General features: G+C 38.6%; 1 protein-coding gene and 1 long non-coding RNA gene across 2 annotated transcripts in view; both read right to left on the reverse strand.

The window, feature by feature from the left end:
* SYCP2L (synaptonemal complex protein 2 like) overlaps positions 1-25,848 on the reverse strand; it is a gene marked incomplete at both ends in the record, with an annotated part of 68,929 nt that overhangs the window by 33,475 nt on the left and 9,606 nt on the right. The window contains 7 exons of the mRNA XM_082637753.1: positions 8,613-8,710; positions 9,189-9,282; positions 10,860-11,002; positions 21,770-21,830; positions 21,929-22,021; positions 24,153-24,198; positions 25,054-25,106. Coding sequence (XP_082493879.1) covers positions 8,613-8,710; positions 9,189-9,282; positions 10,860-11,002; positions 21,770-21,830; positions 21,929-22,021; positions 24,153-24,198; positions 25,054-25,106 — 588 coding nt within the window. The remainder of the gene's footprint in view (positions 1-8,612; positions 8,711-9,188; positions 9,283-10,859; positions 11,003-21,769; positions 21,831-21,928; positions 22,022-24,152; positions 24,199-25,053; positions 25,107-25,848) is intronic.
* On the reverse strand, positions 230-7,777 carry LOC309813749. The gene is made up of 3 exons (XR_014295543.1): positions 7,690-7,777; positions 7,526-7,595; positions 230-640 (listed from the first exon to the last, which is right to left on the reverse strand). It is a non-coding gene; the product is annotated as an uncharacterized lncRNA (long non-coding RNA).

The raw sequence follows: 25,848 nt of genomic DNA on the forward strand, positions 1-25,848 counted from the left end.
AAGCAAGAACAGCAATGGAGAGATGGAAACGGGCACACGCAGGAACAAAACCACATCACTGACTCAGGGCAAACAATTTCTTTTCAATTCATTAACGCTTCTGATTCTATTCGGAGTAAATCTCAGCCGCTAGTAGGTCTTTAATATTTCTCTTCTACTTATAATCTTTTTTTTTAAACAAAGCAAGAACAGACTTTTGGCTCAAGGCCTACTACAAGGAAAAGTACAATTCAATATAACTTTGTTATTCTCCATCATATTTATTTGGGGGCTTACCAACTATTTGTCACAACTAATGCTGACTTTCCACTTCAAAGTGAGATGCTTTATGCATATGGCTGATTCACTTTGGTGTACAACAGAAACTAACACAGTATTGTGAAGCAATTATACTCCAATAAAGATCTATTAAAAAATAAAAATAAAAGTAGAAGTGAGGAAAGAAAATAAATAAATTAATTAATAAAACAAGCTTGAGATAAACTTAACTGAGAAACAAAGAGCAGATCAATGGTAACGTTTGAAGATGGTACGCAAATAACTAAAACATGGGAAGGACTGCCCCCAAAACCAGGAAAGTGAGTCCATTACCGACATCCTTCTTTCTTGCTTTCTGTCACCCTCAAAAGCAGAATCTTCCCTAAAAGCAAAATACATTGAATTAATGGAACTGTTTCACCAACATCTTCTCCTTTCCCAACTTCACAGCACTTTTTTTTTCCCCTTCACACGCCCTTTGATTGTGAGCCCAACTCATGGGAAGTACCCCATTCTGAGACAAACTTTTTACCTTGCAATCCATTTCCATACATCTTCTGCCTGCCAACAACTGGCTATTTAACACAAAACAAACCTTTGTTGAGCCCTTCTCTGCCAGGCACACAAAGAAGAGGCTGGCAGGGTAACATCAGCAAGTAAGCAGTGAGTGCGACAATGCTACAGAGCAGTGTTTCCCGCCTGGCTCTGCCTTAGAATCAACTGGGTGCTAAAAAGGCAAGCTTTTCTTGATGATTAGTGATGTTGAGCATCTTTTCATATACTTATTGGCCATTTGTATATCTTCTTTGGAGAAATGTCTATTCAAGTCCTTTCCCCATTTTTTTAATCAGGTGGGGTTTTTTTTTTTTTTTTTTTTACTATTGAATTGTAGGAGTTCCTTATATATTATACTTTGGATATTTACCCCTTATCAGATACAGAGCTTGCTATTATCAAGAAAACCAAAAGACAAGTCTTTCTATTTGCTACCATATAGAAAGAAACTTGACTTTTTTACGTTAATCTTATATCCTTCAATTTTGTTAAAGGGGAGTTGTTTAATGGGGGCCAAGTTTCAGAAAGATGAAGATGAAAAAGCTCAGGAGACGGATGGTGGTGATGGCTGTACAACAACGTGAAGGTACTTAATGCCACTGAACGGTACACTTGAAAATGGTTAAGATGGTAAATTTTACATTATGCCTATTTCATCACAATTTTTAAAATGTTAGTTTTACACCGTTAGTTTGTGTGTGTATAGTCTTGATAGAGATACAGTAGGAAAATCAAATAGCTAGTTAAAAATCCCACTAGGGCATTAGAGATAGACAGGGAACTTCAGGGAGCTTTGGGAGACCACTGTAAGTTAATGATCACTCAAGAAAGCAATCGGAAAATCATGAAACAAAGCAGGCTTGCTTAACAACGAAACTAACAACAAAAATATACATCAAGTCAATGATGTCTGCATCCTGCTGGCTGAGGTCAGTAAGTTGATGATCCCTAGGACATGCTCCTCTGTACATGCTAAAAACAAAAGTATAAGGAAAAGGTGACATTCCAAAGTAGAAGACCCTCACTATACTGAAACCTGAGATGACTTACCATATTTTAGCATACATTATCATCCTTCTGCTGATTTGAATAGCGCCATGACCGTCCTGGTTTGACCACTAGGGACAAGAAAACTCCCCTGTCCGACATGGAGGAGGAGGTGATGAGGGAAGCTTGATGTCAACTCAAGAATGAGGAAGAAAGTGGATTTCTCCCCCCTGCCCACTTTCCCTTTGATTATAAAAATGTAACCCATTAAGTGCTAGGGGCAGAGCCCTCTCGCTTGTACCTCTTGTACCCCTCACAAGCCTCCTATACTAATAAACTCTTTCTTTACCTGTCACTCTGCCTCTTGCTGAATTCTTTCTGTGCGGAGACAGAGGAACCTATGCTCTACTGAGTCCCGAAATGCGTTCTGCGGTTTCAGCCTGAATTTATAAGCAGCTACAGGCGCTGTTTTATTCCAACATGAAAGAGCTAAAAAGCTCCGAGCAGTACCCAAGATTTCTTTGCAATAATGGCACCTGAACGTCCCTTTTAAGTGAAGTACTCATTTGCAGAACAAAAAAACAGAGATCCTGAGATAAACAGATTACTCCAGTCAGGAATCTTTAACTCAGAGCCTGTGGTGTTACTCTTAGATGCTCTAGGGGAATTATGTACCCTCCGTAAATCCAAGACCTACCCTTCTGCTCTATGTGGAAATATTCCGTAGGACCAAGCACGTAGCCCCTTCCCAAAGGCGAATCTGGACTTCTAGGAGCAACAGCAACAATGTTCCATGCCTCTCAGAATGAGAAAAAGGATTCTCAGATTCAAGTGGGGCTGAAGAATTCTCTCACTGCTGAACGGAGGATCAGACAGGCACAGAGAGAGGCAGCAGAGAGGTTACTGGGAAGGCCCAGCCCCGCCAGGGCTGCCTTAGGGCAGCACTTCCAAACCGTGCCGGAAGCCCCTGCCAGCACCCCACTCCTTCTGGGGCCGATGTGAGAGGAAGAGGTGAAGTCGGAAGAAACCTGGATTGCTCCAAGGATCTTAAAGAATGAGACACTGGATGCCTGGACAAGAAAGTGTCATGGGAAGGAAGTGTGGGGGTCGGGCAGGTTTCTACCCTCTTCTAGTTGAATGAGATCCTTGAACAATGAATGGCTAGCTATAGCGATGGTCTAAAAACACTACTTTTTATTTCCTGGCTCATGGCCTGACAGAAATGTAGGCTCTATTCCTGGCTTAGAACTCTTTTTTTTTTTTTTCAGAAGGACATCAGCTCAGCTTTTATTTATATATTCTTGGCTGTGTTGGGTCTTCGTTTCTGTGCGAGGGCTTTCTCTAGTTGCTGCTAGCGGGGGCCACTCTTCATTGCCGTGCGCGGGCCTCTCACTATTGTGGCCTCTCTTGTTGAGGAGCATAGGCTCCAGATGCGCAGGCTCAGTAGTTGTGTTTCCCGGGCCCAGTCGCTCCAAAGCATGTGGGATCCTCCCAGACCAGGGCTCGAACCCGTGTCCCCCGCACCAGCAGGCAGACTCTCGACCACTGCACCACCAGGGAAGCCCCAGAACCCTCATTTTATAAGGTCAAGAAAGAACAAATTTCACAGTGTGACAGAGTGCTTTAAACTAACATCATAAAAGGAGAAATAGCACTGTTCATATATAAAGTGTAAACCCTTAAAGCCCAAAACCAATATAGGCTGACACAGAAAAACAATAGGAGAGATATCTAGTAACTCACAGAAGAAGAATGGTATTGGGGAGGTGGAGCCACAATAACATATAAAAATTAATGAAGTAAATAAAGGAAATTATAACACACTCAGGACCCTTTGGGGGATTGGGTTGTTCTGGCAGAGGAATGAAGAAATAGCCCACATCAGTATTGGATCTTTTCATTCATTCATCAGTCCATCCATCAGTGAAACTGTATTACTGAACCTACTGACAAGAATGTCTAGCAACTAGAACCCTCAAAGACTGGGACTTCGCTGCAGTCCAGTGGTTAAGACTCTGCACTTCCAATGCACGGGGGTGTGGGTTCGATCCCTCGTTGGGGAACTAAGATCCCACATGCTGCATGGCACAGCCAAAAAGAAAAAAAAATCAAATAGAACCCTCAAAGACTGCTGGTGGGAATGTAAAATGCTGCAAAGACTTTGGAAAACATTTTGGCACTTTAAAAAAAAGTTAAACATATACCAATTATGATCCAGCTATCCCATTCCTATATATTTACCCAAGAGAAAAGAAAACACATCTCCATACAAAGACTTACACAAGAATCCTAAGGGCTTTACTTGTAACAACAAAAAACTGGAAACTCAAATGTCCATCAGCAGGAGAATGGATAAACAAAATGTGGTATATCCATACAATGGATCCACTATTCTCCATACTACTCAATAATATAAAAGAATGAACTGTTGATACACGATGAATCTCAAAATAATTACACTGAATGAAAGAAGCTAGAAAAAAAGTACTTATTTTTTGGTTCCATTTAAGTAAAACTACAAACTCATCTATAGTGACAGAAAGCAGATCAGTGATTGCCAAGGGTCGGGGTGGGAATGCAGAAAGACAGGAGGGAGGGATTTCAAAGGGGCAGGAAGAAATTCTTGGAGATGACGGATACGGTCCTTATCTTGATTGTGGTGATGGTCCCTGGGTGTAGACATATGTCAAAAACTGTATGTCATAGATGCAAAAATCTTCAACAAAATACTAGCAAACAGAATCCAACAACACATTAAAAGGATCATACACCATGATCAAGTGGGGTTTATCCCAGGAATGCAAGACTCTCCAATATACACAAATCAATCAATGTGATAAACCATATTAACAAATTGAAGGAGAGAAACCATATGATCATCTCAATAGATGCAGAAAAAGCTTTTGACAAAATCCAACACCCATTTAGTAGGCATAGAGGGAACTTACCTTAAGATAATAAAGGCCATATATGAAAAACCCACAGCCAACATTGTTCTCAGTGGTGAAAAACTGAAACCATTTCCTCTAAGATCAGGAACAAGACAAGGCTGTCCACTCTCACCACTATTATTCACATAGTTTTGGAAGTTTTAGCCACAGCAATCAGAGACAAAAAAGAAATAAGAGGAATCCAAATCAGAAAAGAGGAAGTAAACCTGTCACTGCTTGCAGATGACATGATACTATACATAGAGAATCCTAAAGATGCTACCAGAAAACTACTAGAGCTAATCAATGAATCTGGTAAAGTAGCAGGATACAAAATTAATGCACAGAAACCTCTTGCATTCCTATACACTAATGACAAAAAATCTGAAAGAGAAATTAAGGAAACACTCCCATTTACCATTGCAACAAAAAGAATAAAATACCTAGGAACAGACCTACCTAAGGAAACAAAAGACCTGTATGCAGAAAACTATAAGACACTGATGAAAGAAATTAAAGATGATACAAACAGATGGAGAGATATACCATGTTCTTGGATTGGAAGAATCAACACTGTGAAAATGACTATACTACCCAAAGCGAACTACAGATTCAATGCAATCCCTATCAAACTACCAATGGCATTTTTCACAGAACTAGAACAAAAAATTTCACAACTTGTATGGAAACACAAAAGACCCCGAATAGCCAAAACAATCTTGAGAAAGAAAAATGGAGCTGGAGGAATCAGGCTCCCTGACTTCAGACTATACTACAAAGCTACAGTACAGTAATCAAGACAGGATGGTACTGGCACAAAAACAGAAATATAAATCAATGGAACAAGACAGAAAACCCAGAGATAAACCCATGCACATATGGTCACCTTATTTTTAATAAAGGAGGCAAGAGTATATAATGGAGAAAAGACAGTCTCTTCAATAAGTGGTGCTGGGAAAACTGGACAGCTACATGCAAAGGAATGAAATTAGAACACTCCCTAACACCATACACAAAAATAAACTCCAAACGGATTAAAGATCTAAATGTAAGGTCAGACACTATAAAACCCTTAGAGGAAAACATAGGCAGAACACTCTATGGCATAAATCACAGCAAGATCCTTTTTGGCCCACCTCCTAGAGAAATGGAAATAAAAACAAAAATAAACAAATGGGACCTAATGAAATCTCAAAGCTTTTACACAGCAAAGGAAACCATAAATAAGACGAAAAGACAACACTCAGAATGGGAGAAAATATTTGCAAATGATGCAACTGACAAAGGATTAATCTCAAAATATACAAGCAGCTCATGCAGCTCCATATAAAAAAAACAAACAACCCAATCCAAAAATGGGCAGAAGACCTAAACAGACATTTCTCCAAAGAAGACAAACAGATGGCCAACAAACACATGAAAGTATGCTCAACATCACTAATCATTAGAGAAATGCAAATCAAAACTACAATGAGGTATCACCTCACACTGGTCAGAATGGCCATCATCAAAAAATCTACAAACAATAAATGCTGGAGGGGGTGTGGAGAAAAGGGAACACTCTTGCACTGTTGGTGGGAATGTAAATTGATATAGCCACTACAGAGAACAGTATGGAGGTTCCTTAAAAAACTAAAAATAGAACTACCATACAACCCAGCAATCCCACTATTGGGCGTATACCCTGAGAAAACCATAATTCAAAAAGAGACATGTACCAAAATGTTCACTGCAGCACTATTTACAATAGCCAGGACATGGAAGCAACCTAAGTGTCCATTGACAGATGAATGGATAAAGAAGATGTGGCACACATATACAATGGAATATTACTCAGCCATAAAAGGAAATGAAATTGAGTTATTTGTAGTGAGGTGGATGGACCTAGAGTCTGTCATACACAGTGAAGTAAGTCAGAAAGAGAAAAACAAATACCATATGCTAACACATATATATGGAATCTAAAAAGAAAAAAAATGGTTATGACGAACCTAGGGACAGGACAGGAATAAAGATGCAGATGTAGAGAATGGACCTCAGGACACGGGGAGGGGGAAGAGTAAGCTGGGATGAAGTGAGAGAGTGGCATGAACATATATATACTACCAAATGTAAAATAGATAGCTAGTGGGAAGCAGCCGCACAGCACAGGGAGACCAGCTCGGTGCTTTGTGACCACCTAGAGGGGTGGGATAGGGAGGGTGGGAGGGAGACGCAAGAGGGAGGAGATATGGGGATATATGTATATGTATAGCTTTGTTATAAAGCAGAAACTAACACACCATTGTAAAGCAATTATACTCCAATAAAGATGTTTAAAAAAAAACTGTGTCAAAAATTTGATGTTAAAGTATACATCCAATTGTACACTTTAAATATGTACACTTTATTTTATTTCAGTTATATCTCAATAAAGCTGTAAAAAAAATCACAGGTATGACCCATTCTCTTCGGAAGCCTACATGGAAAGTGGCAATAAAATAATGCCAAGTAATACATGTTTTCTGGCGAGAGATATTCAGTGTTCTGCTACAGAAAACTACATCACCAAAGATAACATTGGGACTATAATTATAGAGATGCATAGGTCAAGAGAACTTTCCAAAAAAAAAAAAAGAGAGAGAACTTTCCAGCCCTGCTCAAATCATTCTGCAGAAAACTGCACACAACGCTCTCTCCTTGTGTGGAGCACAGCCAGATGCAAAAAAGGGGGAAAAACCTAGACAGTCGAATTGTAGTTAATGAGTCACATTAACAGCAATCTACATGGTTTATGAGTTTTGAAAATCACGTACCTAGATGTATCATTTAATTCAGGAACCTGCATTTTTGCTGATGGTTCTTGTAAATCTTGTTTTGAAGGAACTTTAAGCATGAAAATGAAAAACAAAAATTATTAAGCATCTCAAGTAAACATTTAAATATACCTTTCAAGTCTTATGACAGAAAAAAATCTGACCTTTTTGTGTATCATCCAGTTTCGATTTTTCAGGTGAATTATCAGCTGTATTTGTTTGCTGCAGGAAAAACATATATACTTAATTACGTTATGTTTGAAATTTTTTACAATTCCAAAGAAAAGCATTTAAATAGTAGGATATCAGGCTCTTTGTTCATTAGATTTAGCTCCAAATGACTGTTGGCTGTTCCAAAAACATCAATATCCACCCTCAGAAGATTTGCCACCATCAAAGACAATCACAGAGTGTCTCAGAGTTACTAAGGGAAACATCAAAGGAAGACTTACAAAAATGTCTTCAACAGCAACATAAGCATCATAATTGTTGAGATATGTACAAGTTCCCAAAAAGACAATCTATCTGGAGGAATCATCTTTGGTGTATTTGTTTTTTAAAAAATCATAACACTATCACATTTCTGTATAATGTGTCCATGTAATCAAACATAAGAAAATGGACTGAACACCAATACATGCCAAGCAGTGTGTTATGTGCTTTATGTATCTTATGCTTTTAATCCTAAGAGGGCCACACTGTAAACCAGCTATTACCTTTGCTTTATAGATGAGAAGCCTCAGGCTCAATGATGTTAAGTAATTTTCCCAAGTTCCCACAATCAATAAGTGAAAACCAGGTCTGATTCCAAACATTAGGCTGCTTTTCCCAAACTCAGTCTCCAGATCCCAAATGAGGGAATGAGGCAAAGCCAGCCAACTGACACATTCCACGGGAGAGCCAAGATGAGTGAAAGTCGAGAAAAAATAAACACGGCAGGCAAAAGTAATTTAAAGGAGGGGATAGTGAAAAAAGAGAGAGATGGTTGACCAGGAGAAAATGGACCACAAGCCAGAGAGTCAGCTTCCACCTGCCAGCATCCTGGTGGATACAGTTCAGAATCTTGTCCCCAGTTCCCTGTACTCACAGTAGGCTCAGACTGGTTATTTAAGGGGAGAGTTGTTAGGCATTGGTTATCTTCAGCACTGGTTAACTCTGCCAGCTCGGTAGATTCCTTTGCTTGGTCTATACACATTAAGAAAAGAGCAATAAAGAATGGTAACAATAACCATACACAATGCTGCATACACCCTCCAAATGCTCTTCATGAGATTCATACTCCAAGTACATCACCATCGTTTGGTAGGAGCTGGTAATTAGGACCTGCTATGGGCACCTTGGAAAACTGCTTTTGGGTCTAACTCATAAGAGATATGTAACCTGTGCAGGGCCAGCTTCGTGGGTAGACAGGGCCCTACACACTTGCCTCCTGCCACCCCATCATAATTTCTCTTTTGTCATTTCCAATTGACCCCAAGACAGACTGTATCAGGTGGAGAAAATAATTCAAGGTTTAATCAGCAACTTTTCTTTCTCCAAAGGTATAATAACACATTAATTACTCCTATATGACCACGGGTTTTCAGTGACCTCTTTCAAGTAATATTTTATCATTGCCTCTCTACAGAATCCAGGTAAGAAATTTTGTTATTTCCCAATATACCTGTCTCTCTTTCGTGGCTGCTAGGAATCTCAGTGTCTTCTTTCTCAAACTCACCAAAAAGGTCTGAGGAGATTTTCGTCTGGTCAGGCCTCACCTGAAATGCAAACCAAAAATCACATGATTTTTAAAAGCAGTAATCCTTTTAAAAATTTATTATTAACAGACCTAAAGAGACATAGACAGCAATACAATAATAGGAAGGGAGTTTAATACGCCACTTACATCAATGGATACATCACTCAGATGGAAAATCAATGTGGAAACATCAGCCTTAAATGACACGTTAGATCCAATGGACTTAACATATACATAACATTCTACCCGGAAGCAACAGAATACACATTCTTCTCAAGCACATATGGAATCCAGGATAGATCATATATTAGGTTACGAAACAAGTCTTAATAAATTTAAGAAGACTGAAATCATATCAAGCATCTTTACCAACTACAGTGGTATGAAACTAGAAATCAATTACAAGAAGAAAACTGGAAAACTCACGAATACATGGAGATTAAATAACACGCTTCTGAAAAACCAATGGGTCAATGAAGAAATCAAAAAAGAGATTAAAAAAAAACCTTTTGGCAAATGAAAATGGAAATGCAACATACCAAAACTTATGAGGTGCAGCAAAAGCAGTTCTAAGAGGGAAGTCCATAGTGATAAATGCTCACATCAGAAAAGAAAAGAAGGACTTCCCTGGTGGTCCAGTGGTTAAGACTCTGTGCTTCCAATACAGGGGGCACAAGTTCGATCCCTGGTTGGGGAACTAAGATTCCGCATGCTGTGCAGAGTGACCAAAACAATAATAATAATAAAGAAAAGAAAGAACTCAAATAAACAACATATCTTTACACCTCAAGGAACTAGAAAGAAAAATAAATGAACCCAAAGTTAGTAGAAGGAAGCAAATGAAGAACAGAATGGAAATAAACAAAAGACACTAAAAAAACAATAGAAAAGATCAATGAAACTAAGAGCTGGTTCTTTGAAAATACAAACAAAATTGACAAACATTTAGCTGGATTCACATATATATGTGTGTGTATCTATCTGTCTATATTTAAAACAGCGTATTATTCAGCCATAAAAAAGAAGCAAATCCTGCCATTTGCAACAACATGGGTGGAACTTGGGGGCATTATAAAAAGTGAAATAAGTCAGACAGAGAATGACAAATACCGTATGACCTCACTTGTATGTGGAATCTTAAAAACAACAACAAAAACAAGTTCATAGATACAGAGAGCAGATTGGTGGTTCCAGAGGAGGGGTTGAGGGCAGGTGAAATGGGTGAAGGGGGTCAAAAGGTACAAACTTCCTGTTATAAAATGAATATGTCATGGGGATGTAAGGTACAACATGGTGACTATAGTTAATACTATATTGAATATTTGAAAGTTGCTGAGAGACTAAATTCTCTAAATTTATTTTGTTCACACACAAAAAAAACTTCTAACAATGGTGATAGTTGTCAACTAGTCTCATTGTGGTGATTTTTTCACAATATATACAAAAATGGAATCATTATGATTTACACCTGACACTAATATGTTTTAGGTCAATTATATCTCGATTTTAAAAACCCCAACATGGAAATGTAGGAGACATGAAAACATACTAAAACATATTTACTGATAAATAATCAAGAAGAATTAAACATGCCACCTGTTTGTCATCTCCTAAAGCTTTAATGGAAGCTTGTGCTATGTTGAATTGCAATTCAAAATGAATTTCTATTTTCATCACTTCTTTGTTTCTGATATTAATAGGCTTCTTCAGGTAAATTTTGAGCATCTTCATCTCAGTTTCTAGCAAAAATAAAGTATACCAATGTAAATCAACATACTGAAAGGTTATATTTTTAAATTTTATAATTTTAAATAACTGCACTGGGATATTTGTTCACTGTCCAGATTCTTCTGCAATGAGAAGTTGAAATTATTTTAATAAAGTTACTCTGAAATTATTTTTATTAGATGCACATGTATATTTTTACACACACACACAATATGTTTAAGCAGTTAATCTAGCAGAGATAGAAGTAACTTAGCAGCATAGCAAATGAGATATTTTGTCTTCTAAAATTCAATCCATTTTTTAAAGAACATTTGTGAATACAAAGCTATCATCTGTAACAGGTATTTTACTTCTCAATATATTAAGCATGACATTCATTCTCATTCTTTCTGTCTCTCTCAGATCCCACTCATTTCTAAAATTCAAAATAAAATCCACTGTTCTCAATATACAAACTGGAATAATCCACACTCATCTCAACAGACTCCACTTAAAGAAAAGAAATGGAGACATTCTCCAGAGAGGCCTAATTCTCAGACAACAGTTTCCTTGAGGGCCTCTGACCAGGACATCAGCCCTTTACTGACAAATAGTAATTGGTTTTAAAAGAGAAAATAGTTTAGACCACAATTCATAGCGAGCCCAAGAATAAGCCACAGTAAGTACAAGCTGTGTTGGAAGCAGCAGGGGTGAAAGAGTAAAACCCATGAAAGAGCAGGCAAAGCTCAGGGTCACAAATTGATGAGAAAGAAAAGAGGAAAAAAGAGACACACCTGGGTCTAGATCTGTGGCCAGTGGTACTCGAAATGTGGCTAGTACAACACGATTTGCATTATAAGCATAAAATACACACTAGTTTGTGAAGACATAGTACCAAAAAAGAGAAGGTAAAATATCTCATTAATTGTTCATATTGATTACATGTTAAACTTTTAATATTTTGGACATACTGAGTGAAATAAATATATATTATTAAAATTAGTCTACTTGAAAAAAAACTTTTTAATGAGGCTACTAGAAAATTTTTAATTAAATATATGGTTCAGATCCTATTTCTATACAACAGTGCTGGCCTCTAGTAAAGTTCAACAATCCCCCAAATGCTGATCTTACTGGACGTTCAGTCACTGCAGAGAAAGTCTCTAGATCCCTGCAGCAAAAGTAATTCTAAACAAGGTCTGAAAATGTAAATAGCTAGTTGGGCTGTGGGGCTCGATGCAAACGTACAAGGGCAAGAAGAAATAGCCCGAGGGCTGCCCTCAACAGGCTCCTAAAACATTGTCAACCCCTTAGCAGGAAGGGCTCGGCTCGCAAAAGGCAAGTCTTGCTTGTAGTGTTTGCTACACAAGCCTCAGTTGCCTTGGCTATAAAACTAAAACATCACACCTACTTCCTCCTGCTACTGTGAGGCACTTTATGAATTTTAAAGTCTCCCCAAAATGTGATATATTTATGAAGTGTAGAATATTAACTTTGGCAAGTTGGTTGCTGAAAACCACCTCAACAGCAAAGTTCAGATTCAGAAACTTAAAATATGTAATGTTAGGGGTACCACAGTCAGAAAATCCATGGAAGTCTTTATAAAATATTGACTTCAGAATAAACACCAATGATACTTTGCATATCTTAAGTGAATAGTAACAGGTAATGACTATATAAATTAAGTTACTCTTATGATTATATTTAATTTATATTTCTAGTAAGATGTTTATAAACCCCTTTCCTTTACTACAGATAGGAGACACCTCCAACTCAACGTATGCTATCTTTCCAATTTTGTGACTGTATAACTGCTCGTTTGTGCTTCTTCCCATCTGTGACACCATAAGAAATATATATTTGATCTTGGCCTTGGTTCCTGACACAGAGCTTCTGAAATGCATTTTAAGTGATGGGGTGCTAGGAGCATCTTTTGTTCTAATATTTGGCCTTTGACCCTGGTTCCTGACACGAGAGCTTCTAAGGCCCTTGGAATGCCCGGGGTGATGAGTGTTTTATAAGTTAATGAGGTGACTGGAGGTTAGAGGACTGGGGGTTGGAGGACTTAAGGATGGGGACTGGTCAAAAACTTGCACAAGCCTATTAGATAGCCTCATCCACCAGAGGGCAGACAGCAAAAGCAAGAAGAACTACAGTCCTGCAGCCTGTGGAACAATAACCACATTCACAGAAAGATAGACAAGATGAAAAGGCAGAGAGCTATGTACCAGATGAAGGAACAAGATAAAACCCCAGAAAAACAACTAAATGAAGTGGAGAAGGGAAAACTTCCAGAAAAAGAATTCAGAATAATGATAGTGAAGATGATCCAGGACCTTGGAAAAAGAATGGAGGCAAAGATCAAGAAGATGCAAGAAACGTTTAACAAAGACCTAGAAGAATTAAAGAACAAACAAACAGAGATGAACAGTACAATAACTGAAATGAAAACTACACTAGAAGGAATCAATAGCAGAATAACTGAGGCAGAAGAACGGATAAGTGACCTGAAAGACAGAATGGTGGAATTCACTGCTGTGGAACAGAATAAAGAAAAAAGAATGAAAAGAAATGAAGTCAGCCTAAGAGACCTCTGGGACAACATTAAATGCAACAACATTCGCATTATAGGAGTCCCAGAAGGACAAGAGAGAGAGAAAGGACCAGAGAAAATATTTGAAGAGATTATAGTTGAAAACTTCCTTAACATGGGAAAGGAAATAGCCACTCAAGTCCAGCAAGCGCAGCGAGTCCCATACAGGATAAACCCAAGGAGAAACATGCCAAGACACATAGTAATCAAATTGGCAAAAATTAAAGACATTACTGAAAGCAGCAAGGGAAAAATGAAAAATAATATACAAGGGAACTCCCATAAAGTTAACAGCTGATTTCTCAGCAGAAACTACAACCAGAAGGGAGTGGCATGATATACTTAAAGTGATGAAAGGGAAGAACCTACAACCAAGATTACTCTACCCAGCAAGGATCTCATTCAGATTCGATGGAGAAATCAAAAGCTTTACAGACAAGCAAAAGCTAAGAGAATTCAGCACCACCAAACCAGCTCTACAACAAATGCTAAAGGAACTTCTCTAAGTGGGAAACACAAGAGAAGAGAAGGATGTACAAAAACAAACCCAAAACAATTAAGAAAATGGTAATAGGAACATACATATCAATAATTACTTAAACATGAATGGATTAAATGCTCCAACCAAAAGACACAGGCTTGCTGAATGGATACAAAAACAAGACTCATATATATGCTGTCTACAAGAGACCCACTTCAGACCTAGGGACACATACAGACTGAAAATGAGGGGATGGAAAAAGATATTCCATGCAAATGAAAATCAAAAGAAAGCTGTAGTAGCAATACTCATATCAGATAAAATAGACTTTAAAATAAAGAATGTTACAAGAGACAAGGAAGGACACTACATAATGATCAAGGGATCAATCCAAGAAGAAGATATAACAATTATAAATATATATGCACCCAACACAGGAGCACCTCAATGCACAAGGCAACTGCTAACAGCTATAAAAGAGGAAATCGACAGTAACACAATAACACTGGGGGACTTTAACACCTCACTTACACCAATGGACAGATCATCCAAACAGAAAATTAATAAGGAAACACAAGCTTTAAATGACATAATAGACCAGATATATTTAATTGATATTTATAGGACATTCCATCCCAAAACAGCAGATTACACTTTCTTCTCAAGTGCACATGGAACATTCTCCAGGATAGATCACATCTTGCGTCACAAATCAAGCCTCAATAAATTTAAGAAGACTGAAATCATATCAAGCATCTTTTCTGACCACAACACTATAAGATTAGAAATCAATTACAGGGGAAAAAGCATAAAAAACACAAACACATGGAGGCTAAACAATATGTTACTAAGTAACCAAGAGATCACTGACAAACTCAAAGAGAAAATAAAAAAATACCTAGAGACAAATGACAATGAAAACACAACAATCCAAAACCTATGGGATATGGCAAAAGCAGTTCTAAGAGGGAAGTTTATAGCTATACAAGTCTACCTCAAGAAACAAGAAAAATCTCAAATAAACAAGCTAACCTTACACCTAAAGGAACTAGAAAAAGAGAACAAAAAAACCCCCAAAGTTAGCAGAAGGAAAGAAATCATAAAGATCAGAGCAGAAATAAATGAAATAGAAACAAAGAAAACAATAGCAAACATCAATAAAACTAAAAGCTGGTTCTTTGAGAAGACAAACAAATTGAGAAACCTTTAGCCAGACTCATCAAGAGGGAGAGGACTCAAATCAAGAAAATTAGAAATGAAAAAGGAGAAGTAACAACTGACACTGCAGAAATACAAAGCATCCTAAAGGACTACTATAAGCAACTCTATGCCAATAAAATGGACAACCTGGAAGAAATGGACAAATTCTTAGAAAGGTATAACCTTCCAAGACTGAACCAGGAAGAAATAGAAAATATGAACAGATCGATCACAAGTAATGAAATTGAAACTGTGATTAAAAATCTTCCAACAAACAAAAGCCCAGGACCAGATGGCTTCACAGGTGAATTCTATCAAACATTTAGAGAAGAGCTAACACCCATCCTTCTCAAATGCTTCCAAAAAGTTGCAGAGGAAGGAACACTCCCAAACTCATTCTATGAGGCCACCATCACCCTGATACCAAAACCAGACAAAGATACTACAAAAAAAGAAAATTACAGACCAATATCACTCATGAATATAGATGCAAAAATCCTCAACAAAATACTAGCACACAGAATCCAACAACACATTAAAAGGATCATACAACATGATCAAGTGGGGTTTATTCCAGGAATGCAAGGATTCTTCAATTTATGCAAATCAATCAATGTGATAAACCATATTAACAAATTGAAAAGAAAAACCATATGATCATATCAATAGATGCAGAAAAACTTTTGACAAAATTCAACACCGATTTATGATAAAAAAAAAAACTCTCCAGAAAGTGGGCATAGAGGGAATCTACCTCGACATAATAAAGGCCATATAGGACAAACCCACAGCAAACATCATTCTCAATGGTGAAAAACTGAAAGAATTTCCTCTAAGATCAGGAACAGGACAAGGATATCCACTCTCACCACTATTATTCAACATAGTTTTGGAAGTCCTAGCCACGGCAATCAGAGAAGAAAAAGAAATAAAAGGAATACAAACTGGAAAAGAAGAAGTACAACTGTCACTGTTTGCAGATGACATGCTCCTATACATAGAGACTCCTAAAGATGCCACCAGAAAACTACTAGAGCTAATCAATGAATTTGGTAAAGTAGCAGGATACAAAATTAATGCACAGAAATCTCTTGCATTCCTATACACTAAAGATGAAAAATCTGAAAGAGAAATTAAGGAAACACTCCCATTTACCATTGTAACAAAAAGAATAAAATACCTAGGAATAAACCTACCAAGGGAGACAAAAGACCTGTATGCAAAAAACTATAAGACACTGATGAAAGAAATTAAAGATGATACCAACAGATGGAGAGATATACCATGTTCTTGGATTGGAAGAATCAATACTGTGAAAATGACTATACTACCCAAAGCAATCTACAGATTCAATGCAATCCCTATCAAATTACCAATGGCATTTTTTTACAGAATTAGAACAAAAAATCTTAAAATTTGTATGGAGACAAAAAAGACCCCAAATAGCCAAAGCAGTCTTGAGGGAAAAAATCGGAGTTGGAGGAATCAGACTCCCTGACTTCAGACTATACTACAAAGCTACAATAATCAAGACAACATGGTACTGGCACAAAAACAGAAATATAGATCAATAGAACAAGACAGAAAGCCCAGAGATAAACCCACACACCTATGGTCAACTAATCTATGACAAAGGAGGCAAGGATATACAATGGAGAAAAGACAGTCTCTTCAATAAGTGGTGCTGGGAAAACTGGACAGCTACATGTAAAAAATGAAATTAGAACATTCCCTAACACCATACACAAAAATAAACCCAAAATGGATTAGAGACCTAAATGTAAGACTGGACACTATAAAACTCTTAGAGGAAAATATAAGAACACTCTTTGACATAAATCACAGCAAGATCTTTCTTGATCCACATCCTAGAGTAATGGAAATAAAAACAAATATAAACAAATGGGACCTAATCAAACTTAAAAGCTTTTGCATAGCAAAGGAAACCATAAATAAGATGAAAGACAACCCTCAAAATGGGAGAAAATATTTGCAAATGAATCAATGGACAAAGGATTAATCTCTAAAATATATAAACAGCTCATGCAACTCAATATTAAAAAAATAAACAACCCAATCCAAAAATGGGCAGAAGACCTAAATAGACATTTCTCCAAAGAAGATATACAGATTGCCAACAAACACATGAAAGAATGCTCGACATCACTAATCATTAGAGAAATGCAAATCAAAGCTACAATGAGGTATCACCTCACACCAGTTTGAATGGGTATCATCAGAAAATCTACAAACAACAAATGCTAGAGAGGGTGTGGTGAAAAGGCAACCCTCTTGCACTGTTGGTGGGAATGTAAATTGATACAGCCACTATGGAAAACAGTATGGAGGTTCCTTAAAAAACTACAAATAGAATTACCATATGACCCAGCAATCCCACTACTGGGAATATACCCAGAGAAAACCGTAATTCAAAAAGACACATGCACCCCAGTGTTCACTGCAGCACTATTTACAATAGCCAGGTCATGGAAGCAACCTGAATGACCACAGACAGACTAATGGATAAAGAAGATGTGGTACATATATACAAGGGAATATTACTCAGCCATAAAAAAGAACAAAATTGGGTCATTTGTAGAGTTGTGGATGGATCTAGAGACTCTCATACAGAGTGAAGTTAAGTCGAAAAAGAAAAACAAATATCATATATTAACGCATATATGTGGAACCTAGAAAAATGGTACAGATGAACCAGTTTGTAGGGCAAAAATCGAGACACAGATGTAGAGAACAAACGTATGGACACCCGGTGGGGAAGCGGCGGGGGGGTGGGGGTGGGATGAATTGGGAGATTGGGGTTGACATGTACACACTGATGTGCATAAAATTGATTACTGATAAGAACCTACTGTATAAAAAATAAAATTAAATTTAAAAAAAAGTTTTGCTTACATATCAATGATATTTCTAGAAAAGAAAAAAAAAAAAAAAAAGGACGGGGACTGGTCGCCAGCAAGACCAAGGTATGGTTAGAGGGTTGGAACTTCCAGCTCCCCAACCTTCAGGGAGGGGAGAAGGGCCAGCGATTGAGTTAATATTCCATAATGCCTACATGATAAAGCTTCCATAAAAACCCCCAAGCTACAGAGTTCAGAGAGCTTCTGGGTTGGTGAACACAAACGTTCCAGGAGGGCAATGCACCCCAACTCCTCAGAAACAAAAGCCCTTGCACTTGGGATCCTTCTGGATCTTGCCCTGGGTATTCTCTTCATCTGGCTGTTCAGCTGTATCCTTTATTATACCCTTTATAATAAAATGGTAAATGTAAATGCGTGTTTCCCAGAGTTCTGTGAACCATTATAGCAAGTTTCAAACCCAAGGAGGAGCTTGTGGGAACCTCTGATTGGTAGCCAGTTGGTCAGAAGTACAGGTGTTAACCTGAGACTTGCAATTAGCATCTGAAGTGTGGACAGTCTTCACTGTACCTTCATTCTCCCAGAGCTTCACGGTGAAAGGCTCTCCTCCTCTTCTGCCACTTCCTTTACTGCCTAATCTAGCCCAAATTTCCCTCTTTTTCTAGTATGTAACAGGAGAAATTAAAAATAATAACGCAAGTGACTCTTGTCCATAGAAATTCAAATTAATTGTGTCTGTGAAATGCAACAGTCTAGTCATACATCTGTTTGTAAATTAATTTCAGCATTGCTTATATCTGGGATTCTTTGTATTCTCCTGGTTATTACATCTTATTAATTTGCTCATTAATTAATGAAATCTTTTACCCACATTTATTTTATATTTGTATGTGCATCATGATTTTACCTTTTCAAAAATTACCCTTTAACAAAACACCAAAGTTAACTTATGTACACAAGAAATTCCAGCAAGGAACGCTCAGGGCTGAGGAAGGATTACCTTATCCTAAGTAGTCCCATGGGAGAACCTTCAGTTAAGAGTTCAAGGCCAGGAAGGATGGATTTGTTCTTTCCAGGGCTTGTATGATGAGAATCATGTTATCCATTATACTTTTCACCCTAGCTTTCAGGAAGCTAAGCACCAAATTTGTTTTTTTTTTTAACTGTACAATTTTATTTTATTTTCTTTAAATTTATTTTCTTCTTGGCTGCATGGGCCTTCATTGCTACACACAGGCTTTCTCTAGTTGCGGAGAGGGGGGCTACTCTTCGTTGCAGTGCACGGGCTTCTCATTGTGGAGCACAGGCTCTAGGTGTGTGGGCTTCAGTAGTTGTGGCAGGTGGGCTCAGTAGTTGTGGCTTGTGGGCTCTAGAGTGCAGGCTCAGTAGTTGTGGCATACGGGCTTAGTTGCTCTGTGGCATGTGGGATCTTCCCGGACCAGGGCACAAACCCATGTCCCCTGCACTGGCAGGCGGATTCTTAACCACTGCGCCACCAGGGAAGCGCTAAGCACCAAATTTGAATCTCCATGGTGGCCAGATCAACCTTCGTGATAGACATTTTTATTCTTGTTTGTGGTTCCAATTTTCCATTTCTATCATTTTGTTGTAAATATGCAAGCTGCCCTAAATCCTTTGTGAAAAGAAGTATAAAATCCACATAATTGCATAGTATTTAGTTTTAACTCTTTAGTAAAGCCAGTTACTTAAAAAATGATTGTGTATTGAGTTACTTTCAAACCATCCATTTTTTAAGAGACCCAATTCAGGAATCCTGGTCAAGTGTGACTATATCTGAAATACTGAACTGGACCAATACCTTTCTTCTACCCACCCAGAAAAGGATCACTCCTGACTCCATGCCCCTCAACTCTACCTACCAAGAGGAGAAGAAAGGTGAATGACGGAGATTTAAGAAGGGGGAGTCAGGGCTTCCCTGGTGGCGCAATGGTTAAGAATCCGCCTGCCAATGCAGGCGACACGGATTCGATCCCTGGTCTGGGAAGATCCCACATGCCACAGAGCAACTAAGCCCATGTGCCACAACTACTGAACCTGCACTCTAGAGCCCACGAGCCACAACTACTGAAGCCAGCAAGCCACAACTACTGAAGTCCGCACGCCGAGCCCGTGCTCTGCAACGAGAAGCCACCACAAGAAGCCTGCCTGCAGCAACAAAGACCCAATGCAGCCAAAAGTAAAAATTAATTATTTTTTTAAAAAAGAAGGGGGAGTCAGAGGGCTGATATTTAAATAGTTTTTACATACCCAATTATTAGTATAAATATGTGGGAAAGGGAGGGCAGGTACTATAACCATTTTTTAAAACGGTGGTACAGGACTTCCCTGGTGGCACAGTGGTTAAGAATCCTCCTACCAATGCAGGGGACACGGGTTTGAGCCCTGGTCCAGGCCACAACTACTGAAGCCCGCGTGCCTAGAGCCTGTGCTCCACAACAAGAGAAGCCACCGCAATGAGAAGCCCGCGCACCGCAACGAAGAGCAGCCCCTGCTCGCCACAACTAGAGAAAGCCTGCACATAGCAACAAAGACCCAATGCAGCCAAAAATAAATAAATAAAATAAATAAATTTATTTTAAATAAAATAAAAAAATAAAATTACAAAAAAAATATTGTGGTACAAAACATAAAAATGGTGAACAAGGTAAATGTTAAGTGTGGAGTTCAGTAGTGCTAAGTATATTCACATTGCTGTACAAGAGATCTCCAGAACCTTTTCATCTTGCAAATCTGAAACTCTGTACCCACTAACCACTCCCCATTCCCCCTTCCCTGCAGCCTCTGGTAACTAACCACCATTCTACTTTCTGTCTCCATCAATTTGACTACCTTAGATACCTCATGTAAGTGGAATCATACAGTATTTGTCTTTTTGTGACTAGCTTTTTCCACTTAGCATGATGTCCTCAAAGTTCATCTATGTTGTAGCAAGTGTCAGAATGCCCTTCCTTTTTAAAGCTAAAGAATAGTCCATTGTAGGTACAGATCACATTTGCTTTATCCATTCATCCGTCGATGGACACTTGGGGTGCTTCTACCTTTTTTTTTTTTTTTTGGTTGCGCCAGGTCTTAGTTGCAGCAGGCAGTCTCCTTAGTTGTGGCTCGTGGGCTCCTTAGTTGCGGCATGCGAACTCTTAGTTGTGGCATGCATGTGGGATCTAGTTCCCTGACCAGGGATGGAACCCAGGCCCCCTCCATTGGGAGTGTGGAGTCTTAACCACTGCGCCACCAGGCCAAGTCCCTGCTTCTACCTCTCGACTCTTGTGAAAAGGCTGCAGTGAACTTTGGTATGCAAATCTCTTCGAGTCCTGCTTTTGATTCTTCTGGATATATATCCAGAAGTGAAACTGCTGGATCATATGGTGATGCTATTTTCAGTTTGTTGAGGAACCATAATCATTTTTACAACGGGAAAACCAGGCAAGTCAGGGAACCCCAAAGTTACAGAGTGGAGGACTCACTAATCTTTTGCCCTGAGCACAGCCTTCTGTCCACAGCACTCACCACCTCCCCTCCACATCAAGTGCAAGCAAAAGTCTGCTCGGGAATTAACTAAACATACACTGCAACTGTAAACAGAAACAATACTCAGGACTAAATGCGGGGTAGTTTAGAATTAACATCTTACCTATTACGCTGAAATTAATCGCTGCTTCCTTCAAAAGTCTTACTGAGTCCCATAAAGCGCTCTTGGAAAAAATAAGTGAAATTCATGAGCACATAACACATACTTGGATATGAACACTCTCTACGCACTTAGGTCTAAACAGGAATCGAACATGATTACCTCAGGATTGTTTATATGAAAAGTTACACTCTGAGTTCCTAGGTTGAAATCAATCCAAAATTTCTCTAATTTTTCATCTGCAGGTTTTCTCATCTGTAAGATATAATTTCAGCATTAATATCATATGAAAGGGTCAAATGAAAATTACTCCATTAAAAACAGAACTGCTTTTCTGAGAACAACCCTACTTTAAGATTATAGGGTCACCATTTATTGGCTTACTCATTTCTGCAAAATAGGAGGAAGGTTTCCATTTTATATAACCAATCTATTTCTGGAAAAACCCTATTATACTTAGCAATTTAATAGATATTTAGATGTGTCAGAAAACTCTAACCACACAAACTTTTTTTTTTCTGGTGCCAATCACAGAGAAAACTGTTCTATGTTAAAGCAGTAACAATCCACACTACCTATGGATAGAAACTTCTAGCAAAGGAGGTACTGTGATCAAACATAAATGGTGACTTGCCATCTAACTTACCATGTGTTAGAATAAGGCTAAGGCCTGAAGATTTCAAATTATCTTTATTTTAATTGATTAGTCAGCCCTCTGTATCCAAGGATTCCAAATCCAAAGATTCAACCAAATATGGATTGAAAATATTTAGGAAAAAGAATTCCAGAAAGTTCTAAAAAGCAAACCTTAATTTTGCCATATGCTGGCAATTATTTACATAGCATTTACATTGTACTAACAACTATTTGCATAGCATTTACATTGTGTTAGGTATCAGATGATTTAAAGTACATGGGAGGATGTGTGTACACTATATGCAAATACTAAGCCATTTTATATATGGGACTTGAATATCCCCAGATTTTGGTATCCACGAGGGGCCCTGGAACCAGTCCCCCATGGGTACCAAGAAATGACTGTATTATAAAATAAACATATGCTCTTAAAGAAAGAAAGAAGGAAGGAAAGAAAGATGGAAAGAAAAAAAGGAAAGACAGATTCAAAGAATATGATGCTAATAGAAAGAATAAATATCTCCTTCTCTGTCCCTCAAATTCCCGTAGGTACCTTTCCATGGGAACCATTACCAATGCCTTTGCTTCCTCCCAGGTGTGTTCTAGACATACTCAGGAAGTATATACAAAGTTTTTATTCCTCAACAATGGGACAAACACTAGACCTAACTATTCTTCCACTTGTTTTCCAGTAAACAGCATTTCTTGGCCATTGTTCCATCATTATGTATCTACTTTTTAACAGCTATAGAGTTGAAAAAAGGGGTTTTTTTTGAATTTTATTTTTTATACAGCAGGTTCTTATCAGTTATCTGTTTTATACATATTAGTGTATACATGTCAATCCCAATCGCCCAATTCATCACACCACCACCACCACCCACCCCCTTCTCCCCTTGGCGTCTATAGGAACAAAGGTTTTAACACAAGTCTATATCACGGGAAGCCAGTGTAAGGACCCCTACTGAAGCTGATGGAAATTTAGAAGTCCTAAGAAGAAGAAGCAAGCAGAGATTGGAATCCTCAGACAACCAGAAAGAAAAACAGACTTGAAATATAGGAATCAGGCTACCAAAATCAGTTCTAGAGAGAAAGAATGTATAATGTAGTCGTGAGCTAACGGCTCAGCTCACAGAGGCCAAGAGGGGGCCCTCAACCCAAAACAATGAAATGGTTAACTAGAACATTCTAGAGACACGATGCAGGAAACCTCAGCACAGTCCAGGTTCAGAGACCTATGAAAAGTTTACCCGGAAATTGAGATGCTGCAGGTTGGGGCACTTTTACAGGAAGAACCTTGTGCCTCTAGAAACCAAAGAAGGGGGTGAAAAGTGACAGTTCAATTTTGGACTATGAAGTGCAAGGCGGAATGATCTAGAGAAAGGAGAGTGACCCTAATTGCTGGGGGTAGAGTGGGAAGCATCTACTGGGTGGAAAGAAGCAATGGACTTGCTCTATTCCCTCCAATCCAGGCGTGAATAATGGTGCTCATCAATGGGATAAAATAAGGCAAGGTTCCTGTAACGGACCTCATGAAGGCAGTATAAACCCTAAAATTCCTTTATGTGGAAGGAACACTAGGGCTCTTCAATAATAAGCTTCAGAGTTGAGGCCTAAGAGGAGAAGCAAGTTTCCTCTTTTAAAAAAGCCCTTCTGTGTAGCAAGAGCCATTTGGCCTGATGTAAACCTACCTATGGGTTTCACTATACACCCCCCACCCTCACAGCCCCTGAAAGAGAGACAAACATACCTCATGCTCATCAGCAAAAGCAGCAATGCATGGAAATGAATAGACCCTGCAAAACACCTTACAATTAAAAAGTAAAATAAAATATGGATGGACCACACACATGACCTACGGATGTTCTATAAACAAGCATGTATAACTAGGTACGCCATTATGTCTCTTGGTACAAAGTATGAAAGGGGCTCTCAAACCTACAAATGGAAATCTATCATGGGCAGAATTCAAATCTCCATCTGGCAGTCTACAAGTCAGGTTTTCGGGTACTATATATACCTCAACCCAGCTGCTTGGCAAGAGTCCTAATGAAAGGAGTGAATTTAGCCAATATTTTCTCATCAAGGACTTAACTGTCCATAATACGTCTTCCCCTAGTAACCTCAGATCTATAGGAAATTATTCTTCATAAAAGCTCCCTGGAGGATATAAAGTTACAACTGCTCCAAATCACAAATAAATATGTTAAAGGCTGATAGAAATCATTTTTAAACACACACGAATGAATCACTAGGCAGAATGTGTCTAATCTTCTGAGGTTTCTACTCAATGGATAACTTAGTAATGCTCAGTAAATTCTGTATCCTACATTCTCTCCTAAAACAGATCATAGATTTTTTTTTCCTTTTTTTTTTTTTTTTGCAGTATGCAGGCCTCTCACTGTTGTAGCCTTTCCCGTTGTGGAGCACAGGCTCCGGACACGCAGGCCCAGCAGCCATGGCTCACGGGCCCAGCCGCTCCACAGCACGTGGGATCCTCCTGGACCGGGGTACGAACCCGCGTCCCCTGCATCGGCAGGTGGACTCCCAACCACTGCGCCACCAGGGAAGCCCCCTAGATTTTTTTTTTAATATTAGACATTTTCAGAATAGAATTAGTCAATAAAGTAAAGCTCAGAGAAACGTCTTACCTTCTTTGGTCACCAAGTCTGTCATTTAGGTGATTGAGAAACCGTCTACAATCCTTTAAAGTAAATAATGCAAACTTTTTTGTTAAAAAAAAAAAATCAAGACATTTAATTTAAATACTACCCTTTGCAGCATGTAGAGGCCAGTGTTCGCTACTACATTTCCAGGATCCAGTGATATCACAAGGCTTCACAAGCCTTCATTATTAATCACGATAACTAAAATAATACTTTGTGTCACAAAGAGGAGGCTCCAGACTCATGTTCTGAACCCCCAGCCACGAGACTTGCAGCTGAGGAATGCTTAGGTCTCCAACAGTTTTATGTGCAGGAACAAGCAAGAGAAATACCTCTTACTGATGACCTGGATTGTAATATTTGACTAACCCACAGGGCATCCATCTCCCTACCATCTCCCCAGCACAAGCCAACCACAAACCCATGAAACTTATCAATTTGGGGTTTATCCTGGTGTATTTAACCACTGCAGATTTTCCTTATCAGGAGTTCTCTAACCTGCTCCTTCCTGGAATCTCTCTCCCGCTAAAGGCTCTAAGAATAAAGAATACGTTTATAGTTCTCCCAACCAACAGCGACCAGGGAGGCAAACTGTTACCCCCAAATTTCTAAAACCAAAGAGATACTGATCCAGACTTTTATCCCTTTTGTTAGCAAGGACTGTCTGTCGTAGTCAAACAGTCCTCACACTCCGTGTCTAGATTCAGCACTAAATGGACATTAATGTGAACTTTCATCTAAAAGCAGTTCCACTAAGAAGCTGATGGCTCTAGGGGGAAA

This window comes from Mesoplodon mirus (assembly GCF_964341445.2).
Source record: "Mesoplodon mirus genome assembly, chromosome: 12".
Lineage (NCBI taxonomy): Eukaryota > Metazoa > Chordata > Mammalia > Artiodactyla > Ziphiidae > Mesoplodon > Mesoplodon mirus.